The 26591-nt window shown below is 46.1% G+C and overlaps 2 protein-coding genes across 2 annotated transcripts in view; one reads left to right on the forward strand and one right to left on the reverse strand.

Moving 5' to 3' along the window:
- PCK1 (phosphoenolpyruvate carboxykinase 1) overlaps window positions 1-2097 on the reverse strand; it is a 48322-nt gene extending 46225 nt beyond the window's left edge. Inside the window, exon 1 of the mRNA XM_052650399.1 lies at window positions 1929-2097. The gene's annotated coding sequence lies outside the window, so the exon portion shown is untranslated. The remainder of the gene's footprint in view (window positions 1-1928) is intronic.
- CTCFL (CCCTC-binding factor like) lies at window positions 1626-25386 on the forward strand. The gene is made up of 11 exons (XM_052650400.1): window positions 1626-1967; window positions 2064-2189; window positions 2924-3149; window positions 4990-5160; window positions 5469-5602; window positions 10519-10639; window positions 11175-11324; window positions 14751-14911; window positions 16326-16508; window positions 24272-24392; window positions 25238-25386. Exons 1-11 carry the CDS (start codon window positions 1626-1628, stop codon window positions 25384-25386), a joined length of 1884 nt encoding a protein of 627 aa, XP_052506360.1.
- Window positions 25387-26591: the final 1205 nt, after the last annotated feature.

The raw sequence follows: 26591 nt of genomic DNA on the forward strand, positions 1-26591 counted from the left end.
CCCCCACATGGTCTCAGCGGCCCCTGCAGGTCGCCCTCCACTCCCCCATCCATCTCCCCATGTGGTCTCAGCGTCCCCTGCAGGTCCCACCCACTCCCCTGTCCATCTCCCTCGGTTGTCGCTCAGCGACCCCTGCAGGTCATCCTCTACTCCCCCATCCATCTCCCCACGTGGTCTCAGCGCCCCCTGCAGGTGCCCCCCACGCCCCCATCCATCTCCCCTCATGGTCTCTCAGTGCCCTCCACTCCCCCATCCACCTCCCCACGTGGTCTCAGCGCCCCCTGCAGGTCCCCCTCCACTCCCCATCCATTCCCCAACATGGTCTCAGCGCCCCCTGCAGGTTCCCCCCCACTCCCCCATCCATCTCCCCTGGTGGTCTCTCAGCAGCCCCTGCAGATCCCCCCCACTCCCCCATCCATCTCCCCTGGTGGTCTCTCAGCGCCCCCTGTCGGTGCCCCCCATTCCCCCATCCATCCCCCAACGTGGTCTCAGCGCCCCCTGCAGGTCCTCCTCCACGCCCCCATCCATCTCCCCACGTGGTCGCAAAGCGCCCCCTGCAGGTCCTCCTCCCCGCCCCATCCATCCCCCACGTGGTCTCAGCGCCCCCTGCAGGTCCCCCTGCACGCCACCCCCTCAGCTGCCCCGTCTAAGTTCCCTTTGCAGGTCCCCCTCCACTCTCCCTTTATCCATCCCCACTGGCCATCTTCTCAGCATTACCTGCAGCTCCCCCGGCAGCTCTCACCTCCTCTCCCTCACTTTCTGCCTCCTCCATCATCCTCTCCCCAGGCCACGCCCCTTGCATGCGGCCCCCCCCCCCCTTTTCCCACTCTGCGCCTGCGCACTGCCGTCTTTGACCCTCGCACCCAGTCGGCTGGCAGCAGCAGGCAGTGGCCTGCAAGCATGCGGCACGAGGCGGATTCCAATGGACTTAGCGGGCTGCGCGTCCAGGCCACGCTTCTTGGGTGAGGATCCTCCCCAGGGGGGCCAGACTCCAGCCTCCTCTGGAGGAGGAGCTGCTCCGCGTGGACGCGGGAGTGGGAGTTGGCGGGATGGCGGGAAAGGTTCCCGGGAGCTGCACCAGAGAGGTGGGGGAGGGGCCCAGTCATGGAGGGGCCAAGCGGGGAGAGGTGGTCCAGGGAGGGAACGACGCCCCAGGCCTGGAGGGGGCATGTGGTGAGCCTGAGGCCTGAAGGCCAGGGCTGCGTGGGTAGAGGCCCTAGGCCTGAAGCCTCCATGGCTCAAAGGGAGCTCAGTCTGTAATTGTGCCCTGGTGGAAAGCTGGTTCAGGCCACCCTTCTGGACCTGGAATGTGCATTTGCTGAAAGCCTGGCCAGTCTCAAGCCTTCCAGGCCTGGAATGTGCATTTGCTGAAAGCTTGCCCAGGCTCAAATCTTTTGGTTCTAGAATTTTCTAGACAAACACCTACTTTAGCCTAAATCCTGCTTAGCCTCAGCCCCTTCTCAGCCTAGGCTGAGTTAACTTAGTCCTGACCCATGTGAGCCCCCAAGTCTTTGGGGGCTGGAACCTTATCAGGCCTTGATCAGCCCCAAAGCCTACTAGGCTGAACCCCCCACTATGCCCACCCAGACAGGCTTGCTTCTTTCTCTGACAGAGGCGGAGTCATAATGGCAGGGGCTGAGCTCTCTGTCCCCCCTGAGCAGTTCACCCAAATCAAAGAACCAGAGTTGATACCAGACAGGGCCCTGGAGGAGGAGGAGGAAGAGGAAACTGACAATGATGGGGTGTGCGGAGTAAAGGAACAGTCGGGCTCTGCGGGTTTGGAGGTGGAGAGTGCTCAGGGGCCCCTCCAGACCACGATCCTGGAGGAGGTGCCAGAGCTGGTGCTGGCTGCCCCGGAGGAGAGCGAGAGGCACATCCTGACCCTGCGGACTGTGCACTTCCCCTCGGAAGAGGCTGAACTGCAGGACCTGCGCTGGCTGGGTCCCCAGCAGGAGGACGAGATGCAGGTGACGGTGAGCCAGGCCGGTGGTGGGGTGCAGTCGCTGGTGTGGCTCGAGGAGGCAGCCCAGCAGAGCCTGCACCAGTGTGTCCTCAATGTCCAGGAGGAGGTCTACTCGCTGCAGGAGATGGAGGTGATGCAATTTCAGCTTCTGGAGGAGAATGTGACCAGGGCCGGTGAAGACTGCAAGTCTGCAATGAACCTGGAAGAAAGCACTGGATCCGTAAAGGTACACCTGGTTTTAAGAAAAGGAAGGGGGAGCCAGAAAACTGTTTTTTAGAGTTCTCCTTCCCTGGGTTGGGAAGATCCCTCAAAAGGCATGGCTACCCACTCCAGTATTCTTGCCTGGAGAATCCCATGGACAGAGGAGCCTGGCGGGCTATAGTCCATGGAGTCGCAAAGAGTTGGAAAGGACTGAGCAACTAACTTGTGCAATATTATATATGGACAAGCAGTTTAAATTTTGTATTTTAAACACAGGGACTTCTCAGATGGTCAGTGGTTAAGACTTCTCATTTCAGTGCAGGGGTTGCAGGTTTGATCCCTGGAAGCTAAGATCCCATATGGCTTACGGCCAAGAAACCAAAACATAAAACAGAAGCAATAACAAATCTAATAAAGACTTTAAAAATGGTCCACATCCAAAAAAAAAAGATTAAATTGTTACAATAAAGATATGTCCCAGAAAAATCATGAAGGAACTTGTGCAGTTTATTTAGAGTTTAAGAAGTTACACTAATTAGAATATGATAAGATCCTTTGAGTTTTAAAACTGTATTAATGTTCCATTCAAACCCTTGATGCTTAATAATTACAGTTTAAGCATTTTGGTTGCAACGGACAATTTTCTGTACTTTTTTATGTTTTCCTCTGTGGATTTTATGGTTTCATCAAGGTGGAGAGTTAAACCAGGCTGTAATTAACAGTATTGTACTTGTTTGAATACTTGTTTTTGTGCATTAGCTCCAGAAAGGTCAGGAAGAGGAACAGCTGCTGGCTGAAGGTGGATTCAGTGAAAAAGCAGAAGAGCAGTTTTTCCTTGTGGAAGCAAGGCCAGGAGATGAAGGAAGAGATGAAATTATTCTGACATTTTCAAACTTAAATATGGAAGAACAAAAAGAGAAACCTCAACCGGGTCAAGCACACCTTGAAAAACCCAGCACTACGAAAAATCAAAAAAAGGCAAAGGGTAGGCCAGTTCAGTTGGTGCAAGAAGCTCTGCAAACAACAGGGCAACTGATTCTCTTTAGTGGGGGAGAGGGCAATTTGAGTTTGTAGTGGTTGCTTTAGTCGTTTTCAGAATGGCAGGAAACTTTGAACTCTATATTGTGAATCAAATGCAAAAGAGTTTTGCGTTTTGTGATCAAATGTTTTAAAAGCATGGTACAGAGACTCCCTTTCTACTTAGGTGCACTTAAATAGAAGCTTGAATTTCCAAGGTGGCTCAGTGTTAAAGAATTTACCTGCTTGTGCAGGAGACGCGAGTTTGATCCCTGGGTTGGGAAGATGCCCTGGAGAAGGAAATGGCAACCCACTCCAGTATTCTTGCCTGGGAAATCCCCTGAACATAGGAGCCTGGCAGGTACGGTCCATGGGGTTGCAAAGAGTCGGAAATGACTTGGCGACTAAACAAAGCAACAGATAGAAGCTTGGGCCCCATCTGCTCCCTACTTTGCACCCCTGGGGGTTGGGAGGTCTGACGGAGACCCAAGCGAGTGTGTCAGTGCTGGGAGATGGACAGAGGGATACCCAGAGGGCAGCCAAGACATCTTCTAAGGGGAGGGGATGTTTAGGTGAAGCTAGGAAAGAGGATAAACCTGGCCCTAAAAATTTATTTGTTCAGGTTTTTTAAAAGTTTAGTTTCTCTCTTATCTAAATCAAGAGATTTCACCCTTGAAATTTCAACTTTTAGCTCTTTTATAAAAAGCTGTATCTGGCTACCTTTGGCTGTTTCCTCCTTCTAGCAACAGTTGGTCAGGGCTAAAAAGTGGTTCAGTTTAGAAAACCACACTGCCACCACTGTCCCTTCTTACTTGTGGTTAGCATCATCTCAAAGTATTTGCAACTTCTTCTTTGACCCATTGGTCCTTTAGGAGTGTATTGTTTAGCTTATATATGTTTGTGAATTTTCCAAATATCTTTCTTTTATTGATTACTGACTTCAGTCTGTGATGGTCAAAGGGCAGATTAGTTCTGTCTTTTAAAATTAATTGACACTTGTTTTCTGGTTTACCCTATTGTCTTTCCTAGAGAAGGTTCCATATACATCTGTGAGGAATATATATTTTGCTCTTGTTGAGTGGAGTGTTCATAGAAGTCTATTCTGTCAAATAGGTTTATGTTGAGTCTCCTGTTTCCTTGATGATATTTTGCCTCGGTGTGCTCTTCATTGCTGAAAGTGGGTTGTTGAAGTCTCCAGCTGCTATTGAAGGCTCTCTTCCTGCTTTCAATTCTTTCCATTTTTGCTTCAAGTATTTTGGGGACCTGTTATTGGGTGCACATGTGTTTATAATTGTTATATCTTCGTGATGATTTGATTCTTTTACTATTGTATTATGTTCTTTTTTAAAAAATGCTTACTTATTTAATTTTGGCTGCGAGGGCTTTTCTCCAGTTGCAGCAGGGCAGGGATACTCTCGAGTTTCGATGTGCAGGCGTCTCATCGTGGTGGCTTCTTTGGTTGTAGAGCACAGGATCTAGGGCAGGTGGAATCTTCCCTGCATCAGGGATTGAACCCCATGTCTCCTACATTGGCAGGTGAATTCTTTCCCCCCGAGTCACCCGGGAAGCCCTACATTACGTTCTTATCTGTCTCTTGTAACAGTTTTTGTCAGAGTCTATTTCATCTATGAGTATAGCCACCCAGCTTTCTTTTGGTTACCATTTTCATGGAGTGTCTTTTGTTGGGTCACCACGTTAGGTTAAAAAAAGAAAAAAGGATGTGCCAAGTTACTTTGATGTATTTAAGTGGAATTTGAGCACCTAAAGGAAAATGTTTACAAACACATAAATGTCTCTCCCTCCTGCAGAAGTAAAACGAACCTTCCACTGCAACTTCTGCAAGTTCACCTCTTCTAGAGTTTCGAGTCTCAATCGTCATGTGAAAATTCACAGCACTGAAAAGCCCCACGTGTGTCACCTTTGCCTGAAAGCTTTCCGTACAGTCACCCTCCTTCGGAATCATGTCAACACCCATACAGGTAAACAGCTGAGGGGGGGCGTTTCCCTTGCAGGATGCATGTTGAGACTTGCGTAAGAAGGCAGATCTACCTGTTTCTAAATAAAAATGGTGTCTTTTTTTAGACTTTAGTTTTGTCTTTTTTTCTTCCACTTTGGTTAAAAACATTGGATGGTCCAAAGATTTTTCTCATATCTCTCTGGAGCATTTGGTTTAAAGAGCCTCTTCTGAATTTTTAAATCATTTTGAGACTGAGTATTATATGTTATAATTGCCTAGATAAATTGTTGTTAAATCTTGTTTGAAAGAATAAACTGTGTGATTTTACAGGAACCAGGCCCCACAAGTGTGCTGATTGTGACATGGCATTTGTCACCAGTGGAGAACTCGTCCGGCATAGACGTTATAAACACACTCACGAGAAACCCTTTAAATGCTCCGTGTGCAAGTACGCTAGTGTAGAAGTAAGTTCACTCTTTGTACGTAGTGTCTTATTAAGAAGTTTCTGTAAATCAAACTGGTAATAGAATCTCTTCCAATATCTCGTTCTCGTTTCTAAATTTAATTTTTTTTTAAACATGATTTCTTTTTTTTTTTTCTTTGACACCAACTAGTGAAAGTAATTGGAGAAGGCAATGGTAACCCACTCCAGTACTCTTGCCTGGAAAATCCCATGGACGGAGGAGCTTGGTGGGCTGCCGTCCATGGGGTCGCTAGGAGTCGGACACGACTGAACGACTTCACTTTTCACTTTCCTGCTTTGGCGAAGGAAATGGCAACCCACTCCAGTATTCTTGCCTGGAGAATCCCAGGGACAGAGGAGCCAGGTGGGCTGCCGTCTGTGGGGTGGCACAGAGTCGGACACAACTGAAGCGACTTAGCAGCAGCAGCAGTGAAAATAATATATTATGGTGTACAGATTACAAGTAATCTATGGTCCTTAAGAAATAATTCTCATATTTGTTTAAACATTCTACCCAGCATTCCATGTAGCACTCATTCCACAAAATCAAAATGTATCTGCTCTAACACAGAACACAGATCCGGTTTGAATTTTTGCCAAAATCTTTGAGCTTTCCTCAGTGGTACTCGGTTCCGTGCAAAGCAACTTGCTTAAAGATTTAAACATGGCCATTTCTGTTCTTAAGGACAGAGACCACCTTTTTGAATCTTCAGTTTTATCATATCGTTTCTACTAGATTGGTTTATTTATACATCCCAGAAAACTGAGCTCATTCTCAGGGAAATGACAGCAGAAGAGTACAGTTACTTTTTAAATTATTTATTTATTTATTTTTGTCTGGGGCTTCGTTGCTGCCTGCAGGTTTTCTCTAGTTTCAGCAAGTGGGGGCTACTCTGTAGTTTGGAAGCAATAGTCTCTGGGGGTGTGGGCTTCAGTAATTGCGGCTCCCAGGCTCTAGAGCACAGGCTCAGGAGTTGTGGCTCACAGACCCAGCTTCTCGGTGGCATGTGAGATCCTCCCAGACCAGGGATCAAACCAGTGTCCCCTGCATTGCAAGGCAGATTCTTAACCAGTGGATCACAGTTACTTTTGAATGTCACTTTTCTGCAAGTTTTAAGGACTCTGCCGTCCAGTACAGCACATGCTGGGTCCTGAGCCCATTGAGCAAGGAAAAGACACTCGAACTCAACTAAGCCAAATGGGACAGCGAAAGTTTAAATGCAATAGTGATGCAACTGTGTTTCATCAACTAGGAAATTTCACAGACAGCGTCCGAATTTGATTCCAAAAATAATTTTCTTTTTTGCTCTTACTATTTTTAAAAATTGTTTTTCATCTGAGTTAAAGGTTGTAACTGTATAATGAAAATGTAACCAAAAGTGTGGGGCGGGGGCGGGGGGGGGTGCAGTCCAGCTGCTTGCCACTCAAAAGCCAATAAGCAGGCCAGGTTGGTGGAAAGGAAAGTTTGCTTTATTTCAGGTGCCAGCATAGCTCAGTCAGTAAAGAATCTGCCTGCAATGCAGGAGACCCAGGTTTGATTCCTGGGTTGGGAAGATCCCCTGGAGAAGGAAATGGCAACCCACTCCAGTATTCTTGCCTGGAGAATCCCATGGACAGAGGAGCTTGGCGGGCTACAGTCCATGGGATCACAAGAGTCAGACACGACTTAGGGACTAAACCACCACCAGCAGCAACTTGAGGGAGAGGGTGGCAGAAATCTGTCCAAAGGCCGACTCCCCCCACCCCGACAAGCAGAGGGTGAGAGCCTTTATAGACAGAGTTGGGCAGTGGGGAGCTACATGCAGAAACAGCAGTCATCTGTAACACTCATCTTCAAATTGGTCGTCACTGGTTGGACCAGCATCATCTTGGTTGTTTTAGGTACAGTTAATCTTCAGTTCCAGGATCCCTTTGTTCCCATTTCTTTGAGGCCATTTCTCAGAATTGTGGCAGCTCATGTCCTGGGTGCCATCTGGTCTTCATGTAGTTAACTTTTCCACCTGGTGTTTTAGTATCTGTAAGACAGTCCACAGGATATGGCCCAGAATATTATCTGTAGCCCTTGAAAAAGAACTAAAGGTCCTTCCCTGTGCTCAATGAAAACATCATTATTATTTAGTCTCTTCTCACTTGGTTTTTCGTTTGTTTCAGCATTTCTCGCTCTCTGGTTGAACTTACTTTTTGACTAAAGTTTTCCACACCAAAGGCAGGCAGAGAACATCATTTGGGGGTGGGGGGCACGCGGGGGCGCGGCAAGGACCATAGGATCCTGAAAGTGAAAGTCACTCAGGTGTCTGGCTCCTTGGGACTCCCATAGACTACTGTAACCCCCTGGGGTCCTCTGTCCATGGAATTCTCCAGGCAAGAATATTGAAGTGGGTTGCCTTTCCCTTCTCCGGGGAGTCTTTCCAGGCCAGGAATCAAACCTGGGTCTCCTGCATTGCAGGCAGAATCTTTACTGTCTGAGCCACCAGAGAAGTATAGGCTCCTGCTCCATTTCAAAAACACAAATGCGGGGTTTCACAGAATGAAGCCATCTGAAGGTCGTAAATTGTGGTGTAGACTTCTGGTTGCTGTTCTGCCAGTTCTCAGCACACACTCCCAGGTTCGCTGAGACCCGTCTCTGGAGTTGGCCTCAACCCCAACCCTCTGCTGCTGCCATCATCTTGTTGTTGGGTTGTATTTATGTTGTTGTTGTTGTTTTGTTTTTTTGCACTTTCAAAGTCTAGCATGCTGGTCTGCTCTAAGAAGGAGTAACCCAAGCCCCCTCCCTGACATCATGCCTATACCCAAGTGCCAGCAGGAGTGAGTAAGGCTGGGGTACAGGTATAGCAGCTTCTGAACTCCCCTCTCTCCCCATCCTCGCTGTCACAGCCATCCAGAGAAGGTTTACACACAGCCTTCTTTGATGGGCTTCTCTGGTGCCTCAGACAGTAAAGAATCTGCCTGCAGTACAGGAGACCTGGGTTCGATCCCTGCATCAGGAAGATCCCCTGGAAAAGGGAATGGCTACCCACTCCAGTATTCTTGCCTGGAGAATTCCATGGAGAGCGGAGCCTGGCAGGCTACAGTCTATGGGATCACAGAGTTGGACACGCCTATGTGACTAGCACTTTTCTTTGATCATTTACACCGTGCAACTTATCAAACCTTTTGTGCTATGATTTTAAAAGTTCTTTTTGTTTTGCTTTCTGGTACACTCAAAGATATCTGTTTTCCTTCTAAAAATCTAAGCTGGGACTTCCCAGGTAGCGCAGTGGATAAAGAATCAGCCTGCCAGTGCGGGGGTTCGATCGCTGGTCTGGGAAGATCCCACAAGCCACAGAGCTACCAAGCCCGTGGGCCACAACTACTGAGCCCACGTGCCGCAACTCCCAAAGCCCGTGCGCCTAGTGCACCTGTGCTCTGCTACAAGAAAAGCCACCGCAATGAGAGGCCGACACACTGCAACGAAGAGTAGCCCCCACTCACTGCAGCTAGAGAAAGCCTGTCCACAGCAACGAAGACCCAGTCCAACGAAAAGTAAATAAATAAAAATGAAAATCTAAAAGCCGAATTGTTTTGGTTTGGCTCTTGTTTTCCAAGTCTTCCCCTGTTCTAGAATGTTCTTCAGGCTTGTGTGTAGTTGCCACACATTAGGGAACCCAGCCCAGTGCAGCCCTCCTAAGATTACAAAGAGACTCCTCAGGGATTTCTGACATCTGTATTCTAGGCGATTACCTTCTGTTCTACTAAAGGTAGATAAAGGCCCAAAATAAGTGATTACAGTGTAAGAACAGTTCTTGAAGGTAATAAAATAGGCAAAAAAAAAAAAAAAGATCAAATGAGAGGCGTGTCTACCTTTTAACCGAGTAGGGTACATACATTCTAATCAAATTAGAATGTAGTGTATTTTTTTCCTACTTAAATGTTACTTTCCTTCTACTTAAAAGTTGCTTCTCCGGTGGTACAGAGGATGAGAATCTGCCTGCCAATGCAGGGGACACGGGTTCGATCAATCCCTGATCTGGGAAGATCCCGCATGCCACGGAGCAGCTAAAGCCCATGCGCCACAACTACTGAAGGCTGAGCACCTAGAGCCCGTGCTCCCCAGCAAGAGAGGCCACTGCGATGAGAACCCGTGCACCACAACCAGAGAGGAGCCCTCACTCTCTGCAACGAGAGAAAAGCCTGTGCACAAGACCCAAGGCATTCAAGAATAAAATAATTTTTTTAAGTTACTTCTCATGGAGAAACTACTGCCACGTGGAACCTATTTTGTTAAAAGATAGTTATTTCACTCTTTGCTGCGGTTTGTGGCATGTGGGATCCAGTTCCCCGACTAGGGATCGAACCTGGGCCTCCTGCTTTGAGAGCGTAGAGTCCTAGCCGCTGGACCACCAGGGAAGTCCCTGGAACCTCTTCTTAATTACTAAGGAGGCTTTCCTCCATCCCTGGGCCGTTTAGGGTCCACAGGACTTGGAGCTGGAAAGTGCCTCCAACAGACGCAGGTCCATTCAAGAGCTCATGTTTCAAGTTTCTCTATTTACACAAATAATAGTTTTGTGGCCTGCGTGCTTCTGCAGCATAATCTAAACTTCGCCACTTTTGAGAGGATGTTGCCTTAGAAATGAAAATAAAATCGTGTTTGCTCTGAGCGTCTGGATTTCCATCTTCTTTTGCAAAGCGAAGCTGAAGGTGAGAGTCTCTTCATCCTCCCTCTCATTGTCACCCGAGGTCTCAGCGCACACAACTCAGATGAAGGACACCATCCAACCCAGAAAGGAAAATGAAAGGCTTAGCGTGTTTTCCGGGGTGTGAAATGGGCTCTGATGTTAACGTTGGACTCATTTACATATCTTTTATAATGCTGCTTTATTCAAGAGTCCGCAGGTTTGACGTTTCCATTGCAATAAATATCTTTCATTTGTTTACCAGGCGAGCAAGTTGAAGCGCCACATCCGCTCGCACACGGGTGAGCGCCCGTTTCAGTGCTCCCTCTGCAGCTATGCCAGCAAAGACACCTACAAGCTGAAGCGGCACATGAGAACACATTCAGGTGGGAGTCTCTCCTGCTAAGGCCAAATAGGCAACGCGTTGCTTTCTCTGAGGGCTTCCCAGGGGGCGCTAGTGGTAAAGAACCCGCTTGCCAACGCAGGAGACACAAGAGGCGCGGGTTCCATCCCTGGTTCAGGAAGATCCCCTGGAGGAGAGCATGGCAACCCACTCCAGTGTCTTGCCTGGAGAATCCCATGGACAGAGGAGCCTGGCGGGCTATAGTCCACAGGGTCGCAAAGAGTTGGACATGACTGGGCCACTGAGCACATGGGCATGCGTGGGCCTTGAACCATGAGCAGCCACCAGATGTTAGGAGAGTCGCTCCCTCTGGCCCACTGTCCACAGCTGGACATGATGTTGTCCGGCTTGATTTAGGAATCTCGTGCTCTTTGGAGAATCAGACGTAGGATGAAGGAGCTGAAAAGGGAATATTGGGGGAAAGAAAGGCTTTCAGCCCCAGGTGTCCTTTGCGGAGCACCAGGGTTTTCGGGGTGGAGCACCTCAGCAGATGGTCACTGTTGTCTTCCGTGTCCCAGGGGAGAAGCCCTACGAATGCCACATCTGCCATGCCCGCTTCACCCAGAGTGGGACCATGAAGATGCACGTCCTGCAGAAGCACAGCGAGAATGTCCCCAAGTACCAGTGCCCACACTGCGCCACCATCATCGCCAGGAAGAGCGACCTGCGTGAGTGTCTGGCGTCCGGAACTTCCTTTATTGTTTTTTTCATTGGCGTGTAGTTGCTTTGAGCTTCCCTGGTGGCTCAGACGGTAAAGAATCTGCTTGCAATGCAGGAGCCCTGGGTTCAATCCTGGGATCAGGAAGATCCTCTGGAGAAGGAAATGGAAACCCACTCCAGTATTCGTGCATGGAGAATCCCATGGACAGAGGAGCCTGGCAGGCTACAGTCCATGGGGTTGCAAGACTTAAATATGACAGAGCCATGAAGACTTCCACTTTTCATAGCTGCTTTACAGTACAATGTGACTTAGCTATATGTATTCATATATCCCCTCCTTCTTGAGCCTCTCTCCCGCCCCGCCCCATCCCACCCTTCCAGGTCAATCCCACTAGGTTACCCCAGAGCACTGAGCTGAGCTGCACAGCAGCTTCCCACCAGCTATCTGTTTTACACATGATAGCGTTTACATGTCAGTGCTACTGACTTCTTTTGGCTGCACTGTGTGCAGCTCTGGGAAACCTGAGGAGCCCTGGGCCTGATGCCAGGGAGGCAGTAGAATTCAAAAACTGCTCCGGGGTTGAGTTGGGGTTTTTTTGTTTTTTTTTTCCTTGATTGTTGGTTTTGTTTTGTTTTTTTAGAGGTCCTATGGTGCCATCTTGTGGCTATATTGCATAATTGTAGTTTCAGAGTTTGGTCCAGGTCCTGTCTAGGTACACAGATGCGCTCTCACGGGCATTTGAACTTGTAATGGGCTTCCTCCAGGTGTTACTTGGCTCTGTATTCGGTCTGTTTTTTCACAAATGACGAAGGGGATCAGATACAGAAAGCGAGCTTACCCCAGAGTCCTGTGACCAGGATGCCAGGACATGGCCTCGTTGCAGGTTCTGAATCTTTTATCAGTGTCCTGTCCAGTGACACTCAGCAAGCTTTTCTTAACACCATGCTGTGACCCTGAAAAGTTCTGGGAACTAAAGGGACAAAAGTAAGAAGCGAGACATGGTTCTTTCCATGAGGAACTTGCTTCAGTGAAACAGTTCTCTTCCTGTGACATGAAATCCACATTGTGACCAGGTAAACCATCGTAACAGAGGACGCACCTTGAGCACGTCTGAGTGCCGGGTTGAGAGCTGGGGTCATATGCTAGCTTCAGGGGAAACTGGTTGTAGTTGGTGTCAGGGGTGGGGGACAGGTAGAGTGAGTGAGCCAGCCTCTCTCCTTTGTTCCAGGGTTCCTGGTCCCTCAGTTTCCACTGCCTCTGTCCTCTTCCTAAAACATAACCCTGTGATGCTCAGAATATGCCAGCAGAGATAGAGTCCCCAGTTTGCCCAGAGAGATTCTAGAGATGAGAGTCACTATTTTGAAAACATTTCTAAAAGGGTAAAGGTGTTTAGTGAAGCCTTAGCTTTTGTTTTTCTTCAAAATCTTTGTCAGTTGCAAAACACAGCCCAGTGGGACCTTGTAGGGCGTGAACCATGAACCAGTTGCCAAGAAGGGACATTTTTGACACCACCACCAAGAAATACAGGCTATGGCCCATCTGAGTCAGTGACATTCTCCATACATGTCATGAGATGTTCTATAAACAAGCTCAGCCTTCCTTCTTGTCTCTATAGGAGATACCAAGCTCTTTAAATGACTGAGTCGGCACACCTGACGTGTGTACCTCCACCCAGCAGCTGTTAATTTTAGTGTAGCCTCTGACACAAAGGATCACAAAGCCAACTCGCACTAGACTCAGTTGACAAGAAATTATCTTAGAGTGTGTCTGTCAATTACAACCTAGGAAAAATCAGAAGATTGACATCTAACAGAACATCTGGGCTTTTAAGTCAGAATACAGAGGCTAGGGACTTCCCTGGTGGTCCAGTGGTTAAGACTCAGAGATCCCAAGGCAGGGGGCCTAGGTTTGATCCTTGATCAGAGAACTAGATCCTGCATGCCCCAACTAAGACCTGGTGCAGCCAAATAAATATATATATTTTAAAATTATGCAAAAATTGCAGAGGTTATATCTTTGTTACATAAAACCATCCTAGGGAGAAGGCAATGGCACCCCACTCCAGTACTCTTGCCTGGAAAATCCCATGGATGGAGGAGCCTGGTGTCTTGCAGTCCATGGGGTCACTAAGAGTCGGACACGACTGAGCGGCTTCACTTTCACTTCTCACTTTCATGCATTGGAGAAGGAAATGGTAACCCACTCCAGTGTTCTTGCCCGGAGAATCCCAGGGACCGGGAAGCCTGGTAGGAGGCCGTCTATGGGGTCTCACAGAGTCGGACACGACTGAAGCGACTTAGCAGCAGCAGTAGGCAACAGAGTGGTAAAGAATCCGCCTGCCGATGCAGGAGATGCGAGACACGGGTTCTATCCTAGAATCGGGAAGATCCCTTGGAGAAGGAAATAGCAACCCATTCCAGTATTCTTGCCTGGGAAACCCCGTGGACAGAGGAGCCTGGTGGGCTACAGTCCGTAAGGTTGCAAAGAGTCAGACACAATCAGCATGTGCACAGACATTCACGTAAAACCATCTTAACATTATCCAAAAAATCCACCCACATAGTAAGGTTCTCCAAGTGCTTTGTTTAATGAACATGTTGGGTCCGATATGTCCTACCTTAGGTGCTTAACTCCATGAGAAAGAATATTAGCATGAGATGTCAGTACACTGTGCATTTAAAGCAGCAGTTTTCAGCTGAGAATGACTTTATGGCTGGGGAGGTGGGCATTTGGCAGTATCTGAAGGCACTTTGGTTATCACCCTGGGGAGGAAGGGCTGCGACTGGTGCTAGAGGGTGGAGGCCAGCAAGGCTGTTAAACATACATCCTGCAGCACCCAGGACGCCCCCACCCCGCCCAGGAAGACATCAGCCAGCTTCAAGTGTTACTACCAGCAGACCCCATTCTATTGCACTTTGCTTTATTGTGTTCCTCAGATGCTGTGTTTCTTACACATTGAACATTTGTGGCAACCCTGCATTAAGCAAGTCTATTTGCACCATTTTTTTCCGACTACACTTGTTCACTTCTTGTCTCTGTATCACATTTTGGTATAAATCTCACAATATTTCAAATCCTGCACCAGCAAAAAGATTATGACTTGCTGAAGGCTCAGATGCCAGTTCGCATTTTTTTAAAGCAGTAAAGTAGTTTTAAATTAAAGCATGCATCTAGTTTTTTAGACACAACGCTAGTGCGCACTTAACAGACAATTGTCTAGCATAAACATAAGATTTATAGGCACTGGGAAGCAAAAACATCCATGTATTAATATTTGTTTTATTTGGTTTCTCATAATGGTCTGAAAGGGAACCTGCAGTATCTCTGAGGTCTGCCTGTAGTTCCAAGGCTGAGAAACTCTACTTGAAGAGTAGGGGAAAATTGACCTCACAGAAAATAACTTCTTGTATATGATGCCCCATGATGCTTTTAGGTGTCCATTTGCGCAACCTGCACACGTACGAAACTGCAGAGATGAAATGCCGTTACTGCCCTGCTGTGTTCCACGATCGCTACACCCTTATCCAGCACCAGAAGACTCACAAAAATGAGAAGAGATTCAAGTGTGAATACTGCAACTACGCTTGCAAGCAGGTACTGTGTATCAGGGACTCCAGGCAGGTGCTGGGGGCCGGGGGGAGATGGAAGAAGGAAGGGCTGGAGTGGGATTCCCTTTCACTTTGAACATATTCTGGAAAATCGTGCCTTCCATAAAAGAGACTATTCAGAATAGTCAAAAGACAGCTGTGTATGAGCCAAGAGTTGTTTTCACAGTGTGGGTTCAAAAGTGTGGCTCACAGACCCCATGAGGTCCTTGAAGCCAATCAGAAGCATAAGGTCAAAGTCACTGTCATTAAGTAGTTATGCTGCCAACACACTCTCTGCCCTTTCGCTATGTGACGTTGGCATTGATGGTGCAAAGGCAGTGGGGCTGCCCAAACGTGAGTCAGAGCAGCCACACCAAGCAGGACTGTTGTGTGTCTTGTTTTTTGATTAATTTACTTATTTTCGCTTGTGCCGGGTCTTTGCTGATGCGTGTGGCCTTTCTCAAGTTGCGGAAATGGGGCGCTGCTCTCTAGCTGCAGTGCCTGGGTTTCTCCTTGCGGTGGGCTCTCATCGCAGTGGGCTCTCGTTGCGGCACACGGGGCCCTAGGTGCCCAGGCTCAGTAGTTGCAGCACGTCAACTCAGTTGTCCCACAGCATGTAGAATCTATATTTTTGTCTTGATTCCCCAAATGAGTTACTCATGTAAATCTTAGTTAAAATTTCTGGTGATTTCTTTACTGAGAACAGTGATTTTCACCACTGTGCTTTTAAATTGATAATGGAGATTAGCTGTAACACCATCGGATAATAGCCAGGAAAACATCTAGATGCTTGAGTTCCTTCGACCCCCAAATAGCCGCTGAATGGAAACTCTAACGATAGGTTTTCAAGTTTGCAGGATCTGTCTGCTCTTTGTAAACTCGGATCATGGCAAATAGTTATAGAAATGAGGCTGCAGCTACATGAGCTCTTCTGGAGAGGAAATTGATTTCACTCTTCCAAGTGTGGTCTGCCTCATCCCCCTGGGAGGGAAGGACCGGCTGGGATTAATCGTGAGAACTTGGTAACCTGGGGGCAAGGACTGGGTAAGACCTCGCTTCCTAGAGGCCATACTGTGCTGCTTCCACGGTAGGGCTGTGTCGGGAATGCATTGGCTTTGTTTTTTCTTAAAAATGCACACGTCTTTGGAGGAGGGGGGAAAGGTATGCAGTTAATAATGGGGCTTCCCCAGTGGCTCAGCGGGAAAGAATCCGCCTGCAGTGCAAGAGATGCAGGTTCAATCCCTAGGTCAGGAAGATGCCCTGGAGGAGGAAATGGCAACCCATTCCAGTATTCTGCAGGCTGCAGTCCATGAGGTCACAAAGAGTCAGACACGACTGAGTGACTAAACGCACACAATAAATAATGCCTGATACTAAAAAATCGTCAGTAGCTAAGCCTGTTTGTTTTCCTTGCCTTCCAGGAACGCCATATGACAGTTCACATACGTACCCATACCGGAGAGAAGCCATTTGTCTGTCTCGCCTGCAATAAATGTTTCCGACAGCAGCAGCTTCTAAATGTGCACTTCAAGAAATACCACGATACCAATTTCGTCCCGACTGTTTACGAATGCCCCAAGTGTGGCAAAGGTTTTTCCCGCTGGGTAAGCTCACTCAAGTCACAATAAATCCTCCTTGAAAAGATCCCGGGATCCCCCAGGCACAGTGTCACACCCAGGCAGTTTAAACCCGATTATAGAAATTTGCTAGGATTTAAGATAGCATCTGTCATGCCTTAGGAAAGTGGTTATTAGTTTTTTGGAGTCGCGAAAGTCTTGGAAATCTTATATAAATGTGTGGTCTCTCTTCTGTGGAAAAAGGCAATCCTGCAGACAGAATCTTGCAAATGGCTTTAGGGAGTCCTCAGACTAAAGAACCCCTGCTTCTCAGGTAACATTTTAAAGAATTGTCCTTGTGGATTCTGTTTAGGCTACTTCATAGAGAGAATGCTGTTTCTCATACGTTTTGTAGATATTCTTAGACTCGTGCCATTGGTGCTATGCCGAGAAATACACTTACTCTTCTATTTATCATTTTTTAGATGTTGTGTTAGTTATCTATGGCATAATGAGTTACCCCCAACGTACTGGCTTAACACAACCCGCATCTGTCCTGTCTCATTTTCTGTGGGTCAGGAAGTTGGGGTGGTTCTGACTCTGGATCTCTCATGGGTCCCAATCAGCATGTTGTCAGGGCTGCAGTCATTTGAAGGCTTGACGAGGGCTGGAGGGACCACTTCCAAGCTGGCGCCCTCAACGCGGCTATTGGCTGGAGGCCACAGTTCCTGATCACATAGATCTCTCTGCTGGGCTGCTCAAGTATCCTCACAACCAGAGCGAGTGAGAGATAGCAAGGAGGAAGCCATGGTGCCTTTTGTCCCCTAGTCTTCAAAGTGACACGACCCTAATTCATTGCAAATGCATCACATAATTCAGGCCCTATTCCAGGGATGGGGGATGAGTCCCTTTTGAAAGAAAAACGTGTCCATTTATGGACATTTTAAAAGCACCAGAGATGATTAGCCAGATTCCTAGATATGATATAAGCTTCACTCTAACTTTATAAAAGTTTAAAATGATCTGAATTTGACTGTTTTATGGAGGAAACTGTCTTTCCTCTTAAGAGACGATGGTAGGGTCGTTGTGTGTTTGGGTAGTGTCATGTGACAGTTTTAGAGTGTTAATGCTAAAACTTCAGAATTTCAAACAGAAGCAGTGGCAGTGCTCCAGAAACAGTGTCATTCATGCTGAGTTAAAATTGTACAGAAGCCACAGGGAAACAGAGAAAAGAATAAGTTAGCCTCATAGACTCCTTCAGAACATAAAATCGGAAGTTTGGAAACTTTTCCTCCTATTCAAGCAAGCACACTGGGACTTGAGTCTAGAATATATAAAGAACTTTTACAGCTCAGTAATAGAAAGATAAGTATTCTATTAAAAACAGGCAAAGGATCTAAGTAGACATTTCTCTAAAGAAGATATACAGATAAACTACAGGCTTGTGAAAAGATTCCTCACTAAGGAAATGCAAAGCAGAAGGATGGTGAGTTACCCCATGGGACAGCCATCAGGATAACTGTGATCAAAGAAGATAATAAAGATGTGCAGAGATTGGACCCCTCATACACTACTGGTGAAATTTTTAAATGATGAAGTCACCTTGAAAGATAGCCTGGCAGGTCCTCAAAAAGTTAAACATAAAGTTACCGTGTAACCTGGAAATTCCACACCTAGTCATGTACCCCAAAGAAGTGAAAACTTATGACTACATAGCCATTCACAGCAGCATTATTCATTAAGAAGTGGAGACTACCCAAATGTCCATCAGCTAACAGATAAAATGCTGTCCATCCGTTTGACAGAATATTTTTTGTTGTTGTTCAGTCGCCAAGTTGTGTCCAACTCTTAGGGACCCCGTGGACTGCAGCACGCCAGGCTTCCCTGTCCCTCACCATCTCCCAGAGTTTGCCCAAGTACATGTCCTTTGAATCAGTAATGCCATCCAACCATCTCATCCTCTGTCACCCCCTTCTCCTCATGCCCTCAGTCTTTCCCAGCATCAGGGTCTTTTACCAGTGAGTTGACTCTTCGTATCAGGCAGCCAAAGTATTGGAGCTTGAGCTTCAACTTCAGCAACAGTCCTTCCAATGAATATTCAGAGCTGATTTCCTTTAGGATAGACTGGTTTGATCTCCTTGTAGTCCAAGGGACTCTCAAGACTCTTCTCAGACACCGCAGTTCAAAAGAATCGATTCTTCAGTGCTCAGCCTCATTTATGGTCCAACTCTCACATCTATACATGACTCCTGGAAAAACCATAGCTTTGACTATATGAACCTTTGTCCACAGAGTAATGTCTCTGTTTTTTAATTTGCTGTCTAGGTTTGTCATAGCTTTTCTTCCAAGGAGCAAGCGGCCTTTAATTTCATGGCTGCAGTCACTGTTCACAGTGATTTTGAAGCCCAGGCCTATTTACAGCAGTTACCTTTATATAGTACATCATGTCCAGCTAACAAGAAAAAATTCCAAGGCATGCCAAAGAGCAAACATAAATAAATAAAAATTTGAAGAGAGAGAGTGAGCATCAGGAGGGCCAGGGGCCTTGGAATCATCAGACCAGGAGTTTAAAACAACTATGATTCATATGCTAAGAGCTCTAACAGAAAAAAACAGGCAGCACACCATGTAAGCTGAGCTGGAAATCCTAAGAAAGAGCTGGAAAGAAATGCTGGAGATCAATAACACTGCAACAGAAATGAAGAATGCTCTGACGAATGAAGTCAAAGAACCAAATACGTAGAGAGATATTCCAGGTTTATGGATAAGAAAATTCAGTATCATCAAGGTGTCACCTGTAGACTCAGTGCAATTCCCATCAACGTCTTGTCAAGTTACTTTGTGGTTACTGACAAACTGATTCCAAGGTTTACAGAGAGAGCAGGAGGCCCACAATATTGAAGGAGAAAGATGAACTTGGGAGACTGATGCTCCCTGACTTCAAGACTTCATATAAAGCCTTAAGGACTTCCTGGGTAGTCCAGGGATTAAGAATCTGCCTTCCAGTGCTAAGGACACAGGTTCAATCCCTGGTCAGTGAACCAAGATCCCACATGCCGCAGGGCAACTCAGCCCTGGTGTCACAACTGCTGAGCCACGTGCTCTAGAGTTCCCAGGATGCAACAAGGGATCCTGAGCTGCTGCAGCTAAGACCCGATGCAGCCATATAAATAAATAAACTTTTTTTAATATAAAAAACTATTAAAAAATAAAACTTCAGATAGTGTGATATTGGTGCAAGAACAGACCCAACAGATCAATGGAACAGAATAGAGACCCCAGAAATAGACCTCCAAAAACACAATCAGCTGATCTTTGAAAAAGGAGCAAAAGCAAGACATTGGAGAAAAGATAATCTTTTCAACAAATGATGCTGGAGCAATGGGACACCCACATGCAAAAAATAAAAACAAGATCCAGGCCCTACACTCTTCTAAAAATTAGCTCAAAATGGATCACAGACTTCCGACTTAAAGGTTAAAAAAAAAAAAAAAAGCTGTAAAAGTCCTAGAGTATAACATAGCGGGGAAAGTTCCAGATGACCTTGGTATGGTGATGTCTTTACAGAAAAAACACCAAAGATATGATCCATGAGAGAAATAACTGATACAATGGGCTTCAATGAAGTTAAAAACTTCTGTGAAAGACTATATCAAAAGAATGAGCACATAAGCTACAAACTAGGAGAAAATATTTGCAAATGTCACATCTGATAAAAGATTTATCCAGAATACAAAGAACTCTTAAAACCCAACCATAAGAAAATGACCCAATTAAAAAATGGACCAAGGATTTTAACAGGCACCTCACCAAAGAAGATATTTGTCATTCTTGTTCAGTCGTTAAGTCGAGGCTGACTCTTTGCAATCCCACAGTCTGTGACACCCCAGGCTCCTCTGTCTTACACTATCTCCCAGAGTTTGCTTAAATTCATGTCCATTGAGTCAGTGATGTCATCCAACCATCGCATCCTCTGTTGCCCTCTTCTTTTGCTTTCAATTTTTCCCAGCATCAGGGTCTATTCCAACGAGTCAGTTCTTCGCACCAGATAGCCAAAGTACTGGAGCTTCAGCATCAGTCCTTCCAATGAATATTCAGGGTTGATTTCTTTCTTTTAGGATTGACAAAGTCCATCTAGTGAAAGCTATGGCTTTTCCAGTAGTCATGTATGGATATGAGAGTTGAACTATAAAGAAAGCTGAGCGCTGAAGAATTAATGCTTTTGAACTGTGGTGTTGGAGAAGACTCTTGAGAATCCCTTGGACTGCAAGGAGGTCCAACCAGTCCATCCTAAAGGAAATCAGTCCTGAATGTTCATTGGAAGGACTGATGCCGAAGCTAAAACTCCAGTACTTTGGCCAACTGATGCAAAGAACTGACTCATTTGAAAAGACTCTGATGCTGGGAAAGATTGAAGGTAGAAGGAAAAGGGAATGACAGAGGATGAGATGGTTGGATGGTATCACCGACTCAATGGACATACATTTGAGTAAACTCCTAGAGTTGGTGATGGACAGGGAGGCCTGGCATGCTGCAGTCCGTGAGGTCACAAAGAGTCGGACACAACTGAGCAACTGAACTGAACTGAACTGACTGGTTTGATCTCCTTGCAATCCAAGGGACTCTCTAGAGTCTTATCCAGCACTACAATTTGAAAGCATCAATTCTTCAGCACTTCCCCTTCTTTATGGTCCACCTCTCACATCTGTACATGTCTACTGGAAAAACCATAGCTTTAACTAGACAGACCTTTGTCAGCAAAGTGATGTCTCTGCTTTTTAATACGCTAAGTTTGTCACAGTTTTTCTTCCAAGGAGCAAGCATCTTTTAACTTCATAGCTGCAGTCATGGTTCTCAGTGATTATGGAGCCCAAGAAAATAAAATCTGTCACTGCTTCCACTTTTCCCCCCATCTATTTGCTGTGAAGTCATGGGACCGGATGCCATGATCTTCTTAGAAGGCTATACAGATGGCAAATGAGCCTACGAAATTATTCCCCATCATATGTCATCAAGGAAATGCAAATTCAAACAATTGCTGTTTTACCAAAACATGTATAATAGCTTGTTGGAATAAAAGCCATTTTGTTTAACACTTAAAAAAAAAATGAGATGCCACGACACACCTATTGGAGCAGCCAAAGTCCAGAACACTGACAACACCAGATGCTGGCAAGGATGTGGAGCAACAGGAACTGTCATGCGTTGCTGGTGAAAGTGTGTAAAACAGTGCAGCCACCTTGGAAGACAGCTTGGAAGTTTCCTGCAAAACTAAATCTACTCGTACGTTACAGTCCAGCAACCTTGTTCTTTGGTATTTACCCCCAAGGAGCTGAAGGCTTATATTTACATACAAACCTGCTCACAGGTGTTTATAGCAGCTTTACTCATAATAGCCCAACTCGGAAGCAACCAAGGCTTTCTCGGGTAGGTGGATGGACACATAAATTGCAGTGCATCCAGACAGTGGGATATTCAGTGCTAAAAAGGAATGAGCCATCAAGCCATGAAAAGACACGGAGGAACTGTACATGCTCATTAGGTGAAAGAAGCAGTCTGAAAAGACTACAGATTGTCTGATTCCAACTACATAACTCTCTGGAAAAGGCAAAACTATGAGGACAGTAAAAAGATCAATGGCCTCCAAGGGTTGGGCTTGATGGAGGAACGAATAGGCACAGAACAGAGGATTTTCAGGGCAGAAAATCTCTACCTCCCTCTCAATTTTGCTGAGAATGTAAAACTACTCAAAAAAAAAAACCCAACAACTGTGTTTAAATAAATGAAAGCATATCTGGATACTCCAATTTAATTTTTAAAAAGTAGCAGAGAACAGTGGACACAGCAGGGGAAGGGGAGGGTGGGACAGATGGAGAGCGTGGAATTGACATATATACACTACCATGAGTAAACTGGTTAACAGTAGGAAGCTGCTATATAGTGCAGGGAGCTCAGCTCAGGGCCCCGTGATGACCTAGAAGGGTGGGGTGGGGGGCGGGAGGGAGGGAGGTCCAAAAGAGAGAGGATATTTGTACACCTGTAGCTGATTCAGGCTTACCCGGTGGCTCAGCGGTAAAGAACCCACCTGTGATGTGGAAAATGCAGGAGACGCGGGTTTAATCCCTCGGTAGGGAAGATCCCCTGGAGGAGGGCCTGGCAACCTGCTCCAGTATTCCTGCCTGGAGAATCCCATGGACAGTAGAGCCCGGCAGGCTGCAGTCCACAGAGTTGCAAAGAGACAGACGTGACTGAGCACGCGGGCGTGCACAGCAGAAACTAACTACACTGTAAAGCAGTCATGCTCCAATCAAAAGTAAGTGATTCTCAGACTTCCTGTCTTTAACGCACAGTGGACCCTGTGTATTCCTCGAGGTAGGAATACTGGGGTGGGTGCCAGAATGTCACCCCCCTTCCTCCCCAGGAAGGACCCCCACTCTGGCTTCAGAGCACCAGGGGCCTCCTCTCTTGAGAATCGTTTCCCTGACATGAATGTTCGTTGTATTATTTCACTTTGCTCTCTGGGCCCTAAATGTTGACGTGTGCTAAGTCACTCAGTCATGTCTGACTCTTTGCGAGCCTGTGGATTGTAGCCCGCCAGGCTCCTCTGTCCATGGAACTCTCCAGGCAAGAATACTGGAGTGGGTTGCCGTTCCCTTCTCCAGGGGACCTTCCTGACTCAGGGAAAGAGCCCTCATGCCTTATGTCTCATGCATCTGCAGGCGAGTTCCTTACCCCTAGCGCCATCTGGGAAGCCCCAGATATCGATATGTTTACTTAAAATCTTACCCCACTTACTTTTTAAAGGCTGGATGTTTTTGTTTTGTTTGTTCATGCAAAACTGGTATCAGGGGTCCTTAGCCACAAACTTCGTGACGTTGTTGGGAAGTCGTAGATGGAGATTTATAAACTTTGCTGGGGGTGAAGCCATTGCTTTTATCATATTCACAGAAGAATCTTTGACTCCAAAAGGCTTGGTTTTACATCTGTTATCATTTTATTAACCAAGGATTGGTACACTTTTTTTCTGTAAAGGGCCAGAAAGTAAATATTTTCAGCTTCACAGACCAGTTTCTGTCCCAGCTACTCAAGTCTGCTGTTGAAGCAGTGTTCCAACCCCTATGGCTAAGCATAAAATGGGAGAAATTTAAATAATATTTCCCCTCCCCTGACATGTGAATCTTCCCTCCTCCTCCCCACACACCAGGACGGTCCTTGGCACCCCACCAAAGTCAAAATGGAAATTAGGAGGCGTGTTTTATATAATGGAAGTATTTAATGACATGCTGCCAATATCTTACTTTAGTTTATGAACTTGTCAGATAGTGTAAGTGTTCTTATTTATTTTAAATCATCCGGAGTGTATGCTGACAAAAATATATGGTTAATAGGTCTGATATAAAAGTTTTGAGCTGTCTTTTTAACTCCAGACGTTGTACAATCTTAATACCTTCCAGGGGGAAGCTGACAGCACAATGAAATGTACATGGTCTATCACTGATTTTCATAAAATCTGGGATCCAGTCTATTGAATTTTTCAAGCCTTGCTTCATAGAGTAAAAACAGTCCAGAAAAATAAATGTTGTCTTCTCACTGACTCGTATGATTTTTAAAATATTTAAAGACTAGCTGGATTTTGGCTAGACCTAAATACAACAGAAAGCAGTCTCCTTTAAAAAGTTGTCTTGTTTGTACAAACTGTGTGAGGCACGCGCTCTTCCCTGCGTCCTGTCTCTTTAGCCGTGGGTTTTCCAGGCCGGTCCTGGCAACGATGACATGCCCCCTGCTGTGTCGTTTCCCTGTCCCCTCTACAGAGCAACATGCAGAGACACTCGGAAAAATGTAACCCTGGGCAGGAAAAGCCGACCACCGTGGAAAAAGAAAGAGCAGTGAAGAGGAAGCCCGCCAGCCCAAGAGAGCCAGCCAAGGAAGACGGTACCTCCTTTCAAACCAATCGGGTTTTATTCCACAGTGGTTTCTGGTTGTCTGTTTCCCTGGGTGCTGGGAGTTACTGTGAAAGGGAACCCTCAGTGCCCGACCCGGGCAGGCGCCTGGTCCTAGCAGTGTTGCTGCTGCCGCCACAGTGGGTGGGCTGGTAAAGTGGGGGTGATGATGGAATCGGAGAGGAATGAGCCTGGGGGCCTGGTGGATCCACACCCCTGTCATGGGGTCCTGGCTGGACCTGTGAGCCAGGCGGTGACGTCCCTGGCCACTCTGGTGGACTGTCCCTGAGCCTGGTGGAGCTGCTGGCCACTGTGTCCATCTCCTGGGGCTGCTACAGCAAATGACCACGTTGTTGTCATTGTTTAGTCACTCAGTCATGTTCGACTCTCTGTGACCCCATGGACTGCAGCACATCAGACTTCCCTGTCCTCCTGTATCTCCCGGAGCTTGCTCAGATTCATGTCCATTGAGTCGGTGATGCCATCCAACCATCTCGCCCTCTGCCTTCCCCTTCACTTGCCATGAATCTTTCCCAGCATCAGGGTCTTTTCCAGCACTTCACATCAGGTGGCCAAAGTATACTCCTTCCAATGAGTATTCCCAGTTGATTTCCTTTAGGATTGACTGGTTTGATTTCCTTGCTGTTCAGAGGACTCTCAGGAGTCTTCTCCAGCACCACATTTGTCCTGTTCTATAAACGGAAGGATTGCTTTCTAAAACGCTTACTGCTGTGCTAAAAATTCAGCAGTCACTTCCAAGATACAGTTACACCATCTATCGATTTTAATTTCTTGGCTTTATTTTAAATATACCAACCCTGTGCCTTTTTCCCCAAGAAGCTACAGCCGAGGAGGTATCCCTCGTGAATGGAGAGCTGTACCCAGGAGAGATGGTGCCCATTGACTTCTTAGAAGCTAAGACCGAAAGTGAGGACCTGGAGGAGGACCTGACCTGCGACATGATCCTGGCCTTGATGGATAAGTGAGAGGAGGCAGGGTTCAGTCTCACAGCCGCAGAATTCTTACATAGAGTTACAAGGTTTTAGCACTGTGTTTGAAACAATTGAATTCATCATAGGAAATTATCATAATTTTTTCTAGAGCTTGTGGTAGTGCCTAGAATTGTTTGCGTATTTTCAACTGGATGTTGCAAAACATTGCAGGTATTTGATAAAGGGCCCAAATCCTGAATTGGAGGATAAAACCTCAAACCTATGAATTCATTTGTTTGATGCAGACAATGTGCCCCATGATGAACAAGCAATAAATAGTCATTTCCGTCATAGTATAGACTATTTAGTGCTTCAACAAACAGTGTCAAACATAGGAAACTACAGGTTACATTGTACACACCCATGATATTTCCGATATTATGAGTTTTAACATTAAAGACTACTTTTATGTCCATTTTTTAAATATAAATAAATTTTCCATAAAATTTAATGCTAGATTTAAAGTAATATAATAAAATATAATGCTTTTAGTTAGTTTTAAATTCAACATGAAATATCTTAATGTTATTTTAAAAACTGAATAGAAATAAGAAACTTTAAACTGGAAAATGATAAGTAAATTTTTTACTTTAGTTGATAAGCAAGACTTGATTTTAGATTTTGTATTCTTCATGTCATTCTTTGGCATGTATGAAACCCCTCCCCCCATTACATTCCATTATTGCTTATTAATTACTAGATCAATTGGTCACCCTTTTGTTTTGCTAAAACACCTTTGTCTATATTTTTTAAATAATTGGCAGAGAAAAAACGTAAAAATCCAATAAGGTGAATGTGTACCTGTAAAGAATGTGTACTTTTTTAGAGCTCCCTAGAATGAGTATTTCTCTTTTGCCAATTGAATTTTCCCACATTTGAGTAGCACATGAAATGCCTCTTTTACTTAAAATGAACTAGTGCCTATCTTTATAGTGAGGGTTTCCCATGTGGCTCAGGGTACAGAACCCGCCTGTCAATGCAGGAGACGCAGGTTTTAACCCTGGGTGGGAAAGATCCCCTGGAGAAGGAAATGGCAGCCCACTCCAGTATTCTTGCCTGGAGAATCCCGTAGACAGAGGGGCCCGTTGGGCTGCAGTCCCTGGGGTTGCAAAAGAGTCAAACATGACAGCAACTAAACAAGAACAGTCTTTATACTGAGTCATATTTTTCTTCTTAGCACAGCAACTGCTTTTGCTGTG

Source organism: Budorcas taxicolor, chromosome 13, assembly GCF_023091745.1.
Source record: "Budorcas taxicolor isolate Tak-1 chromosome 13, Takin1.1, whole genome shotgun sequence".
Lineage (NCBI taxonomy): Eukaryota > Metazoa > Chordata > Mammalia > Artiodactyla > Bovidae > Budorcas > Budorcas taxicolor.